The 14,927-nt window shown below is 39.1% G+C and overlaps 1 protein-coding gene and 1 long non-coding RNA gene across 2 annotated transcripts in view; one reads left to right on the forward strand and one right to left on the reverse strand.

Moving 5' to 3' along the window:
• Window positions 1-14,927, forward strand: part of LOC118682958 (uncharacterized) — a 148,480-nt gene that overhangs the window by 9,583 nt on the left and 123,970 nt on the right. Inside the window, exon 2 of the long non-coding RNA XR_004978748.2 lies at window positions 8,300-8,323. This is a non-coding gene — a long non-coding RNA (uncharacterized lncRNA). The remainder of the gene's footprint in view (window positions 1-8,299; window positions 8,324-14,927) is intronic.
• LOC106614337 (enhancer of split m5 protein) overlaps window positions 9,701-14,927 on the reverse strand; it is a 49,770-nt gene continuing 44,543 nt past the window's right edge. The window contains exon 2 of the mRNA XM_070108093.1: window positions 9,701-12,182. Within this exon, the coding sequence (XP_069964194.1) occupies window positions 9,787-10,371 (585 nt within the window). The 5' untranslated portion in view covers window positions 10,372-12,182 and the 3' untranslated portion in view covers window positions 9,701-9,786. The remainder of the gene's footprint in view (window positions 12,183-14,927) is intronic.

Consider the following 14,927-nt stretch of genomic DNA (forward strand, 5'->3'; position numbering starts at 1 on the left):
TACATAAATATGTATTGTTTTTATTTATTAAAAGTGAATCATGAATGGGGTTCGCTGGGGATCGCTATGTTGGGGTCCATGTCGTATGTTGCTGTAACGATGCTTATGCCACTGCTGTGCCACTTTCTCAGCAACATTGAAATGTTTCACCCGGTTAATTGTAGTAAAATTGGTATGTAATGAGGGTTGTGGAGCCCTCTACCAATGATATTCAAAGATTGTCTCAGAAATAATCTTGTGCGCTGCATGTGGTTGGTTTTTGCAGTCAATTGTTGAGGGTGCATCGCTTGTGGAAGGGTTAATTTGGTATTACACGTACTTATTATTCTTTCAAAAAAACAAATCTAATCCTTTGCGTGGGAAAATGTTTTTCTGAAATGTAACCATTTTTGAATTGTCTTGAGTGTAATTATTTTGAACACTTTAACTCCTTCAGCGCGTAATGTTGCATCACAACCTTTGGTTCGTTCACCTTTAATGCGATTAAAGTGGTTCTTGATTTATAAGAGAAAAATATTATAAAAAAATGTTGTGGGAAAATATTTTTCTAGAAAATTTTTAGCTTAAAACTTCAAAGGATTATTTTTTTAACGGCTTAAGGTTTATTTAACAGGTGTTTTGATATAGATAACTCCAAAAGTACTGAATACTTTTCGTAAAACACATAATTTTTGATTATATTAAAAATATTCAAGCGAAAGCAATTTGTTTTCTCATAAAACCTTTTGTTCTAATCTTCAATCGCATATTGCTATTTACAGACCTCTTAAAATTTAAGAATTTTTTATTGAACTAACCTCAAAAGTTTAGCGTGCTGGAATCGCATAAGCCATCAACTCTTACACTAATGTTCCAGGAAGCATATCGGAATTTTTGTTGCTGTTTCATATGAATATATACATAGTTATACCTAATTGGCTTAAAATTTGTATAACTCAATGGATTAATCCAAACATAGACCCAGAAAGCACGTAATTTGTCGTTGCCCATTAAACTTCTTCCCTTTCTTATATACACCCGACTGTCATAAGAAGAAACATGAGTAGTTTCGTGTAATGTGCTTCTCTAGATCTATTGATGTTTGTAGGAGAATTCTAAGCTCATACGGCTCGCTTGTGATGCCAGTAGGTTGTGACCGTCCTGCAGTCCTTTTGAGACCGTACGAGTAAAAAAAGTGTTTTCGAACTCTTGCACATGATCTTGGCGATCCTGCATGCCCTTAAGGCCTACCTGCACTGGTTCGGTAGCCAGACGAATAGCCCCTTTGGCAATCTCATTAGCTATTTCGTTTCCCGGAATTCCTTTGTGGCGTGGAACCTAGTATGTATGCTGCAGTTTTCCGGCAGCCGCTACATTTACTACCTCCCTGTCTCTAAGTACATTCTCGGAAGTAATGCGATGTGAGATTATTGTCTTAATTGCCGCCTTTCTATCGACATTTATATTGATTATTGTTAAAAAGACATCCGCCTGGATGATACTGCCATATTTGGGAAGCTTGAAAAGTCGCATGAGATCTAGCTCCGAGCAATAGATTCCGGCTCCTATTCCGTTGCTCATTTTTGATCAATCTGTATAGATGTAGTAAATTTCGCTGGTGATTCACATGCTCCTGCGCTATCCATTGTCTTTTAGTGTGATTTAAACCTTCTCTTCCAAACAAAGAGCGAGGGTATGTGGAATATTTTATTCATCACTCTCTTCTTATTAAACTGGACCCGAAGGTATTTGGTGAGACTTCACCTCGGTGTTCGATTTAGTTGCGCAAGTTTTTGCTGGACTCAAATCCTGTTGTTGGAAACTATATTTGGTTGATTAAGAAAGGTGTTATTGTTATGAAAAGATTATTTTTAAGAGAAATTGGTTTTGCATTGTCAAAAGTAATTATAAGACAGAACTTGAGGTGACGAAGATTGCTTAAGTTTTCAATTTTAAAGTGGCTACTTCTCAGGTGCCAATAGCAAACCAAATCCTTCAATTGCTCGTAGTAGATTTAATTATTGTAGATTCTTGGATTTGTTGAATAAATGAACAGACCTAATCCCAAATGTATTTAAAAGAAAAGTAGAAATAGAACAAAACAAAAGAGAGGAGTCAAAGTTCGACGATGGTAATGTGGTTTAAAGTCTCTTCTGACTAGACAACTCAAATACCGTGTTGATGTATTTGTTGTGAGAGACCAAAGTCAAGTATTCACAGCTGTAATTTTATTTATCACTCAGGTATCCATAATAAAACGGAAAACGAAGCTTAATACATTAAATTAAGCAATAGTTAAGCCGATAGGTAAAGTGGTGGAAGAAAGTAATAAAAAATTTCTTTGTTACCAGTATTTGTTGTTTGAACAAATATTTAAATGATTGAAATGTATCATTTCTATTTAATCACTTTAAGCAAAACCCCTCTCTTGGGCGACAAAAGGCTTTCATAGAACAAAGAAAGCGGCGTATTTCGCCGACAGAGTCTCAATTTTAGAAAACCGCCGAAAGCACTACAGTAGCACACTAGAAATAATTGTATACCTGCCCTATAAATGAAGTATTTCTGAAATTTGTTATGCAAGTAACATTATGTTAATTAGGAGGGCCGCAATTAGGCGTCACATATCCACAATCAATCAGTTTTTTAAGCCGTCGACAAATAGTGCTTCTCACCGGCCAACTAATGACATCAACCACCCTAAATTGTTTTTGATAGCAGCAAAATGCCATTAAGCTTAAAGTGGTGCTATTTGTTTGGTGTAATTTCCCCTCAATAAACTACAATCAGCCAGTCGCTATATATATCAATTAGGCGTCCAAATCGCCCTCAAATATGTATATCCCTACTAGTATACCTGGACTGATGATTAATTAAAGGATTAGGATCGCTACTCTCATATTGATCTAGCAGGTGAGTAGAGATTTACGACATAATTTATGCAGAAACCTTTTCATTCATATAAAAAATATGGTATTTTTAGTTATCTTAACGAGACCGATACTTTATCAAACTGTAGGTGACCATGGGGTGCTACTTGTATTAAGGTATGCTCTAAGAATATAAAAAATATATTCTTAAAGAGTTGGCCTGGTAAATTATAATTTATCAAAAGTAAGCGTCTATTTACACAGTCTTCTCAGGAGACGGATTTATAGCACTGACAGTTTAGCTTTCTTGAGAGGTAATTAAGCCTAATTAAACAATTAAATTATACGAAAGGTCAATAAGATGCCGACGCGGTGTTTTGGTTTTTGTAAATGATGGAACCAATTTAGCGTATTGTATAATGATCAGCGGCAATTTTCGCCACTAATAAATACATAAAATCGAGTTTACAAAAAAGTTGCTAGTTTTTTTTAATCATATATCTTGAACAGGGTATATTAAGTTCGCGAAGAAGTTTGTAACAACCAGCAGGAAATGTCGAAGGCCCTATACAATATACCTACATATACCATAAATGATCAAGCTGACGAGCTGAGTCGATTTAGTCATGTCCGTATATATATACGCGACGTAGTCCCTTAGTTTTTGAGATATCGATCTGAAATTTTGCATATGTTCTTTTCTCTCTATAAAACTGCTCATTTGTGAGAACCGCCGATATAGCTGCCATATAAACTGATCGACCAAAATCCAGTTCTTGTATGGAAAACTTTTTTGTTTGAGAAATCATCATGAGCTTTTTCATTTGGCGAGATATCTGCCCGAAATGCGGCATTGATCATTGTCCAAGACAACAGTATAATCTCCAAATAAATTATTTAGATCGGATCACTATAGCAATAATAATCAAGTTCTTGCATGTTTTTTTTTTATTTGTTTTCAGTGCAACCGAAGTTAACCTTTTTTCTTTTAATTCATTCGAAATTTGTTATAGACACATTTGGTTGATTAATAATATCATCTAAATTAAATGAGGAAGACTTATTAAGCGTGAGATACACATGAGCTTCTAGCCTCATACCTCGCCGTACACTTTAAATTAGGGAAACTAATGCTCAAATCTTATTAGGGAAGGTGACTCTAACCAACTTTAATTAAATTTCTATAAGCATATCTGAATATTTTTCGCTTACGAAATATACAGAACTACTGTTGAAATTTGCCATTACGACAAGTGTCTATTATTGAAAACACGTCTGAATAAGTTTAGGTCAATAATCCATAACCGTGTCTTGATTTTAGTGTAATTAAAAAATAAATCTTCTATACCTCTATTTTGAGCTTTATTATTCGAAATATATAATATAACATTGCTAATTGCTTATATAAATTATATAAATAATATTTTCACATATATAATATAATATATGTACATGGTTATGAATGAATTTGTCTCCGCTTCGCTTGTTGCATGCAACACTGCACATACACGAGTGAGCTAATCGCCTCCCATTGAGAAAACCGAAATCCTGCGCAAGCAATGAGTGCGCGAAACACGAAGCGTATTCATTCATTAAGCTCTTTGTGGCGCCAAGCGTACACATCCATATATATTTCATGCACGTAGAACCACACAGTAACCAACCAGTCGGTTCACTCAGGAAGCGATGAAAAAGAGTTGGAGCCACCAGTTGCTAGGATACGCTGAATTCGCCACAACTGCAGTTAAGTTTGCTATGAAAGCAAAAAAATAAAAGTAAATTTGCACTTCATGCAATGCCATGCCATTCATTCGTTCATTGATGTTTAATGCTGGTGGTGTGAGAAACCAGTTTATCCATTCATAGCTGAGCTGGTCGTCGGTGCTCGCACGAAGCGAACGGTGCGAATGACGAGAACAAACCATTCAACGACTTGACTTAATAGTCTACCGTTCATTCATGCTAAGCTTTCGCCGATACATCGGACATAACAGGATTTACTATGATGTGGTGAAACATACATAGTACATACAGACACAATTGTCCGGGCGTCTAGTTGATTGCTGACTGGCGTTGTTGGCCAATATTTCTAGTGGTTTTTACTGTTATCACGTGATTCACTGGCAACATTTTGTATATGTTTTTATTGCATGCATGTTTCTTGTTGTTGGTTTCGATACCTCAAAGTCATCTTCGTTGTTACACTGCCAGTCGATATCACTGTACGAGTAGATTTCCGTTGCTTGTGACGCCGCCGCGCTCCAGTAAAAGTGACCAGCTTCGGTATGCAGGCAGATGACATGCGAATCCGTATCCTCTGTGTAGGCGTCGGCTCCGTGCAACACTGTGGCGGCATGTTGCAATAGCCATTCATTGGCGGCGTTTTCGATCATTTCATTGGTGAGTTGGTCCGCTAAATTACATAACTCACTATTAATATTGTTGTTATTTTCTGATTCACAATTGTTGTTGTTGTATTCACTATATTTTTCTTTGTACGCTTGCTTCGCCTTGCCGATTTTGAAAAGTTGGCGCATGCGCCAAGCCAAAACTTTTAGCTTGCACAATATTGGCGCGCGTTTCTCCTTTGGGGTATGCATCTCAAATAACGGTAAAAATAAGTTTGATAAACAAAATAACGTTACTATACAATTTTCCAGACTAAACTTGCGTTGTTCTCAGTTTGCTTGCGTTGCGTTGAGTGCGCGTTTGTCCAAAAGTCGCGCGGTTTTTATAGCCCGCACAGCTTCAAGTTGCGTTGCAGCCGCGCGCGTATGCCAACCCTCCCTGCGAAAGGGCTAAGCAGAGCGCTTGCCAATCAACGCACTGTAGAAGGACAATCAAGCGAACAAGTGCGACCACATGAGCCGCATGTGTTTTGCGCGCGTCGCAATATTGCTGTTGTTGCTTGCACGTGCTGGGCGCGCGGCAGCAATATGAGTGAGTGCATCATCACTGCAAGCAGTAAAAATGAAAACAATGAAATAAATAAGTTAAAACAACAAAATTTTACAACAATAAAGCAGCAACCGCAGCACTTGTCGCCGCGGCAAGCAAACAGGCGCACTCATCCCCTTTTTGTTGCATTATATTTGTGGTTAACGGGCAACGCATTGAACTTGTTATGGCAGTTGCAGTTCCCAGCATAAGGGCTGCACGGTCGGTGGAATTTCGAAAAAGTATCCCACGGTTTTTGGCATAATCTATATATGTACGTATGCATGCGCTGCAAATGGCAGCTGTTTGCAATTTGGCACCGATCACAACGTACGATGGTCGCAAAAAAGGTGGAAGAGGGCGACAATAAGCAAAGGATATGCGCTACAACACGCTCGCCGCGTTAGGGGTGACAACATTTTTTATTTGAGAATTGAACTTAATGCAAATATTTATAAATATAAATGTGTATACGAGTGTTGCAGTGCGGCGGCACTTGTTGTTGTTGATGCTTTTTTGATTTGCTGCTTGCCCTCGATTAAAGTGTGGGAAAGTGCAAAGCAGAAATATGCTAGCTTTATCATATGTAAGAAAGATGATATAAGAATGACACGCATACTTGTACAAAATTATTTCTTAAGCGCCCAACAGCTCTGCTTTAAAAGCGCCGACCAACTGATAGTTATAGCCAAACATTGAATTGCTGTCATTCAGCCAGCAAATGTGAATGCAACGTGCATTCCAAACAATCATAAATTACTTCAATAACATTTGAAACATATAACTGCAACTTACTCATTAAAAAATCTCGTTTCCACCGTCTTCATGCAAACGGCATAGCACGCGCCAAAATCGCCATATCCTCTTGACACTCTAACGACCAGGTGCATGCGCAGACGTACGCCCGCCTGTCAAGTCAGCGCCTAGCTGGGCAAGCACTTGGAGCACGTGCGCGCCACGTTTCGTTTTATAACATGGGCATGCCGCAGGCCCACAACCACTTAATCTCAAGCCAAAACTAGTTTTGTTGGGCGCGTGCTATTGAGTACGCCTTTTGGTGCGAGTTAAGCTGCCGCCCCTCACTGACTATACAAATGAAAGCAAAATTGCATTTCCATTCAATATATTACATACATATTAGTATACCACATTATTTTTACTGTTATTAATATATTTATGTATGCGCTTGTGCTTCGGTTAAGTGCGTTTATTCATAATTTTCACGTCACGTGTCGGTCGTGTGTGTAGACCTTTTTGAACTTATTTGTGGCAATTGCTCATGCTGACTCTGACTGTGTGCCGCTAGCTGTGGTCAGGCTGCAATTGCTGGGTGGTAAAGTGCCAAATTTAATGTTTCTTTCATTGCTTTCGTTTATGTTTGAATATTAATTTTCCATTTAAGTATAGAAGCATAATGATCTTCACAAGTGTTACACTTGCTTTTTGTGTTGGTTTAATAGAAATAATGTTTTTATATAGAAATAGAGTCCAATTTGACTGAATTTTTACATATGACCCTATATCACACAGACATTAATGTTTGTAGAGAAAAAACTTTTTTCTAATAAATTTTGATTTTATTATTCAACATAGCTATCGTCGAGGTGTGAGAAAATGAAAGCATGGCTGGGGGGCAGATCCAAGGAATATGGTAGATGCGGAAGCGATTAGAAGAACAATTCATGCGATTTTGACATTTTTATTGATTTTTTCTTCAATTGGAACATATTTCTGAGTATTCATGCTCCTCAAATAACGCTGTATAATAGGCGCAGTCGATGGTACACCCTTTTCCAGATAGTCGATAAACATTATTCCATGCGCATCGCAAAAAATCGACTCGATTATTTGTAAGCTCTCTGTTGCGTCTATCAACGCTTTACATTTGGTTCAACGCGTTTAGTCCACTCGGATGACTGAATTAGGATTAGAATCAAACAGAGATAGGCACCAATGCGATATTTGGTCTATTGTGCTCTGCTCGGCTGATTATCGAATGGATTTCGTAGAGAATTGATGCTGTTATGCTTTCTGCATTGCCATATAGCGACGTAAAAAATCGGTTTTATTACGATTGGTACTTCTGCAAACAGTGCTCAAAATCATCAGTTCATTGTCGCTTTTGGTCGATTGTGAGCTCGTGCGGCAACCACTTGACGCAGGGCTTTTAGCACACTCAAACACATAAGAAATATTGAAGAAATTCAGAAAGAAAGTCTATCCTCTTGTCTTAATTGGATGATGCCACTGCGATACTTTCCCTAAATAAAGTTTTGCCAACACCTGAAGGTGTTTCCCAGTCTTTGATCCTTGCAAGTTGCGAGAGTATAAAATGTTCGGTTACACCCGAACTTAGCCCTTCCTTACTTATTTAGTATATACTTTTCATATTTTAAAACTTCCTTAAATGTTATATTAATTTACTATGTTAAGAGGACTTCTTTATATTTACTGTTTCTGTTCAAATCAAGTTATAATATTAATGAATCTACAATATATTTCTTTTTTTCCAGCCGCAAATCAAATTCATCTGTTGGGTAAGTTAAGCACTCTCCATTTTTCTAATATTAGTATTGTTATTTCCACTTCGAATTTGCCATGTCTTTTAAAAACTAAACTAGTGAATATATTCTATTGATGGCTCAAGATATATTGGGTTGTTTTGAAAACTGTATCTTATGGTAATGTCACAAGAAGCATATTAGTGAAGAGGTTAAATTTTACTCTTGTGGGTGTAAGATTTTGACCTAAACAATATCGAACAGAGCTCAATGCTTCATCTAAAGCTTGGTTTGTTGTCTATAATTTCCGAAATTATGGTCGCTGATCAAAATCGTTGAAATAATGTGGCGCTGCAGTACAAAAGGCTGCAATCATAATTAATATTACCACAATGGCTGCGGGCTTGTTTGGGTACATGCCCAATTAGGCGGAAACCTTGTCTGGGAAAATATTTTTGGTGCAGCTGGAGACGGTATCTAATACTGTAGGCATTTAAATATGTAATATAAATATTTATGAATTTTTGTTAAAAGTGGAACCTTCCTAAAAAAACACTCGTGGGGTTAACAAACATACTTTTTATACGATTTGCGTTCTTGAGATTCATTGAATCTCTTTCTGATTGAATGTAATTTCAATGTCAGGTCATTTCATACTCCGGTATGCAGCAGTCTTGTTTCCCTAGGTCATGGCTTGCTTCGCTGAATGAGGAAAGGATTTTGTATTTGTAGCGCAATGATTCCTGGTGCTTAAAGCAAACTCGACCTAATCCTAATGGTAGATAAGACTTTATCCTACTGATTTTCATGTGTCAATCTAGCCCGTCACTCTTTTGACTTTGCGAGTTTTGCTTTTCATCACATCAGTTTAATGGCTTTAAAAAAGAAAAGTTTAAATATCTACAGAACCACTGCTCTTAATAGACCGAGAACCCTTTTTTTTAGAACAGACATTCTTCCAAATTATATAAATAAGTCTATTTCACGCTTTATTGTTTTCACTCCTAATTGTTTTATCACCAGTATTCCTTGCGGTTTGAGTTAGCTTTAATTTATTTTCTTTTTAATTATATTTATTCCAAGAAAATTTGAAAAAGAAAATGCATCAATCTTCTTAATATATCAACAAGGAAAAGCTCTGCACCTTTACCAAAACCATCAGAGAACACACGCAGCTCGAAGAATCCTTTTTCAAATTGTATACAATTAAAGACAATATTTTAGTTAATAATTCTCATTAGGTTTATATTTTCTTCATAATTTCTTAGCTTACAAACTATTAAAGCTCTTATTTTATTTTTTTTAAACAATTTCTAAGTTCTTACAAACTATTAAAGCTATATGTAGAGTTGTTTCTATCAGAAGATACAATAACAATGCAAATAAATGCGATCACAGTCTTAACACACAATCTTTGTTTCTCAAGTTGTCTTGATTTAAAGCTCTCAGTTGTTCTGGTAACGTCCCAACACCGAATAATTGCACGGCTTAGCGAACGCTTACAGCCATGGTCGCCAGGTGGCGCACTCGGTGGCGGCTACTGGTGCTGGTGATGACATTGGGCTATCATGCTCGCAATCACTGTGATAACCCGATGAGGCACGACTCGATGGACGAGCTAATTTTTCACTCAACTTCTCCTCAACATCTACAACGATTGCTTGCTGTTGTTGTAATAGCCGATTGAACTCGCTACCCAAATGTGTCATCACTGATTTGCCCACATTGACGCTCATGCCCGGCATAGCGGCCATAACGCGCGAAACTTCATTGACGGCATTCATATAACCATTGCGGAAGCTATCCATCGGTGCAAGTGGCGCCACAGCGGGCATCGCTGAACGGCGTTGGCTATGTTGACGCATAAAAGCAATTGTCGACTCAAGCATTTCGGCTTTGTCCATACGCAGTATGGCATCATCACCTTGGAACTCGGCTACCAGTGTCTTCAGTGTATCGAGGCACTTGTTGATGCGGGCACGACGTTGACGTTCCAACAGTGGTTTCTTCACTTTCAAGTACAGCTCCGTTTTGGTAGCGTAGAATTGTGATTGTTGTTGTAGTGATTTTGTGTTCGGCGACATGCTGTTGCTGTTGTTGTTTGTTCGTTTGCTGGTATTACTTTACGTGTCTTGGTTTCACGTCTCGACTGTGCGTACACTTTGTGTTGATTGCACTCAGTAAGAAGGATGCGATGTGAATGATGTTGAGTCTCTGACTGGTGCGCCTTTTATACTTGCAGAGCTCGACGATCGCCGTTCGGTTGACAGGAGAACAACCCCTAACCGAGTGTGCAACATTTGCTGCAACGGATGCAAGTACAAACGCTTGTGCGTGTGTCTGTCTTTTAATGCTTGTCTGATTGTATGTGCCCGACGGCATGCTATACGCATTAACGTAATGTTGGTTTTGCTGTTGCTATACGTGCTTCGATGTGTATGCCAGGAGTGTGACTTGCATGCCGTCTTGTCTTCTCTATTCCTGTAGGAATTTCAAATTGGAAGCGTCACATCAAATGCTGTTGGTGCATGAGTTGTGTATTTGTTGTTGTACAACAACAGCAGTAGCAAGTGGGAGGCCTAAGTGCTTGGTAGACGTGGGGGAGAATATAATTACAATTGGTTACTGCTTATGCAATTAAGATATGCAGTTATATTTATATATATACAATACTTATATACATATGTATATCTTTGAGGTTAGTTCTAGTTAGAGCTCGTTAACTGAACCATGTCCCAATGGCGCAGTTGGGAGTCTACTGGCTGCAGACATTTTCCTGGAGCTTAGGTCACGTGTCATCCTTCGCTTTGGCTCGTCATCGTGTTCAACCAAAATTGTGTTACAGATTTAAGTCACCTACTTCTGATATCGTTCTGTCGACCCAGTTCCATTGTAATTCTTATATAAAGTTGCACAGGTCTTAAAAGGTTTCATTAAGCTCTCATTATGTTTATGTTTAATTTTTTAATCTCACAGCACGAATACTTCATAGCTTGCGAAAGATTGACTTTCAGACCATTTACTACCAGCCAGTTATTAGCATAGACCTCTAAACTTTTGAAACCTCCAAAGGATGTGCGGGTTATAACTCAATACAGCTGAAACCGTTGTTATCCAAGTCCACACCATTTATTTTGGAAGAGTATTAAGTTCAGAAGCCAAAAATCAGTTAGGTATTACCTTTTTGCCTATCAAACTCTTGCATTCATCAATAAATAGAAGGCCATTAGGCCTCTTAAGTCGTTAACGGACGGATGCGATGATTTCGTCAAATCAACGTGATGTTGCAAATTGGTTGGTTAGCCTATTTAGAGATACAAAATTTATATTTTCCAGCGACTGTTTTCAGACAGATTTGACGGTTGGAAGAAAAACAGTGCTAAAATTTTATTGCTAAGCTATGTACATTCAGCTGAAGACCTTCCGCCAACCAGTCGACTTGGCTCTATCGGTTGGTTGGAAAATTTTCTAGAGTTTTGATGCCTCTTATACTGGTAACTCACTTATATCTTTGGTAATGTACGACAAGGGACGATTTTTTGACATTGCCCTTTTCTTTTTTACGTAAATTAAAGTCACTTCAAGAACCATTTGAACCTCGTCTTCTTCCATGTAGAACTGCCTTAGCTTCTGTTAACCTTGCAGTTGAGTGCTGACTGCTGTGTTATACAAGGAGATGGTACGGAAATTCCCTGTATCGTCTTCCAAACAACATGACCAACTTGGAACGGTGCAGTGTGGATGTAGCTGGCTCCAACAAACGTTTCGGACCAAGAATTGTGATATTGTATTCTTCTGCACTTTAGCTCAACTAATTGTCTCCCTATTAGAGTCTGTACATGCAATCATAAGGTTCGGTACTCTCTGCCTGGATATGCGGCACTTGAAGAGGTGTCTAAAGTGGGAGTAGAAAGAAAAATTGAATTAAATAGAGAGTTATTGGGTGTAAAAGTTCTAGTAAATACATCGAAGTAGAGTTGTCACCTTAAAGTGACCAACAGCCGTTCTCCTATAAGCGTTTAAAGTATATCTACGGTTCTTTGGCATTTCTTAATAAGTTTAAGCTTCACTCTTGCCAGAAAAGATCACGGACTTCCAGAGCTGAGTTGAGATTATTCTCATTCTACAGCACCATTCGGCCTCTCACGCAGTCAACAATGAACCACAACTATTTGGAGGCCTATAGATTAAATCTGCTTACTCATTCAAGCCAAACTTTTAATTAAATACTTATCATATATGTATATTTTAAAAATTCATTTACCGGCAATCAAAAGTAATCAATTGTACATAGCAATGTCACTACAGTCTACTCACATCAACTGCCCACACAGCGCACCCGAAGCAAGCGCCCACTAAGCACGCATGCGCCAAAGGAAAAGCAAACAAGCATACATATATGCAAGTGTGCACATAACTCACTTCTTGGCGAATTGTACGTATGTATATATGTTGAAGCGCGCCACATGAAGCGTGCCGATCGTCAAGCGCATGTGCCAAGCATCCATTAAACTGGCTGGCTGGCGGCTGGCGGCTGGCAGCTTACAAAAGCGCGCGTGTGCCACCCAAAGCAAACGTTCACGCTCGCTGCTATGCGGCCACTCAGCCCAGCAACGCCAAACAGTTAAGCCATCAAGTTGTTGCCAGTGGAGTCTGTAGAAATCACTGCAGTTTTGTGGCTAAATTGAATTGCCAGCAGCCAACATGACCGCAAGTCGGCAGGCAAGGCATGCCGGCAAGAGCCGCCCCATTGACGATGCGGCAGCCCAGTTTGTTGGCAGTTTTTTTTTTTGTGCTCTTGCAGCATATATTTGCCATAAGTTGCAACGCCGTAAAGAACGCTATACATACATGCATACAAGCAAAAGAGTTTCTGTATATGTATATATATATTCGTGTACATATATACATATATATATGTATATACATTAGGCATCTATGTAAGTAGTTTGTGGTCAACGAAACCTCAGCGTTGCTGAATCACCCACTTTTAAATTGGCCTCTTGGTGTTTAAAGCTCTGAGGGGCCAAGGAAGTTGCTCACTCGAGGTACAGCAACAACTTTGGAGTGTGTAAAGTCAGCGAGAGTTGTTGTTAATCAAGAGTTGTTGTGATTGTTGTTATTAACATTGTTGTTGTTGGTGCTGTACAACGAGAGTTGTGGTTATGGTTAATGTTATTGTTGTAATCAACTTTGTTGTGGTTGTTGGTGTTGTTCACCGACAGTTGTTGTGATTATTATTGTTATTGTTGTTGTTGCTGCTACCCAGAAATCCAATATATGCAGCCACGCATGCACAGCCAGCTCCAACAGCGGTGACGTGCCTCAAGTATGAAACTGCAACAACAACAACAACAGCAATTATAAACAACAGTCATACGGACACACGTACACATACATACAGCCAATGTACTCGTTTACGATAACAACAGCCCCAAACAAACGCAACACACCAAATGCCTTCAGAAAGAAAGACAACGTTAAAGGAAACGGCAATAAGAGCCAAGCACTGTAGATATGTATGTATGTATGCATGTTCGTAAGTAAGACTCTAAGGTAGAAAAAAATAGGCAGGTGTTCACCTCGCGTGGGAAACACACGACAAAATCGGTTCTCACGATTCGAAAATCCGGCACATAAACACACGCACACGCGCACACACACACACAGCTGCACGTGCAGAGTTACAGCAGCGCATACAGAGTAGTTATAATGATTGAGGGAGCGGTGCATAGGCGGGGTGATGCGGGGGGTGCGGTGTGTGCATGGCTGGTTGTGGCTGGCATACCTGCACACAAAGGCACCATCAGAGTATGAACAACAACAATAGCAAAAACCAACAGCAATAAACTCGTATTTATTGTACAACAACAACAGCAATCGTACATTGTGCCGTCGTCACACCAACTGACGCTAGCTGATATTCGAGCATATATTGTTGTACTTGTTGTTGTCTGCTACAGCGTTGTTGTACATGCATTGGCATTTTATGCCGTTTGGGTGTGCGTTTGTGCCTTTGGCCGCATTTGTTATGCATCAGCTACATTATAAGGTGCTTATCAATGTTATTAAAGCGGTGTTGTTGCTGTTGTTAGTAGTTGTTGTTGGCTTTCGCACGTCACAGCGGCAGCTAGTCAGCTGAAGTGGCCGAAGTGGCGTATGACCCAAGAGGCGTTAAACGGCGAACGCTTTACTTATTTGTTTTTGTTGTTGCCATTTTTGTATTCTTTTTGGTTTATATTGTGAATTATTTTAACTTTCATAAGGCTTGTTGCGGGCGCGTGTTAACCACAAGCGCTACTGGGAGGCTCATGAATACATACGCACACACATGGAAACAAACACACAGCAAGCAAAGAAGTTGAATAAGTTGAGTGCTGTCGTGCTTGTGGGCGGCGGCAGTGGGGATAAGCTCTGATTGGGTGGCTGGCTGGCTGGCTGACTGGTTGGCTCCGCGCGTGCTCGTTTGTATTTTGATTTTATTGAAGGACATTTATTGCATGTGCCTTTGTTGTTGTGTCGGCAATTGCGTCGCTACCGTATTTTGTTGTAATGGTGCGGTGCTTGTAATGGAGTTGTTTACGTTTGGCTGCATGTCGTCGTTTGTTGTTGCTGGTTCATTTGTCCACTGACATGTTGC

This window comes from Bactrocera oleae, chromosome 2, assembly GCF_042242935.1.
Source record: "Bactrocera oleae isolate idBacOlea1 chromosome 2, idBacOlea1, whole genome shotgun sequence".
Lineage (NCBI taxonomy): Eukaryota > Metazoa > Arthropoda > Insecta > Diptera > Tephritidae > Bactrocera > Bactrocera oleae.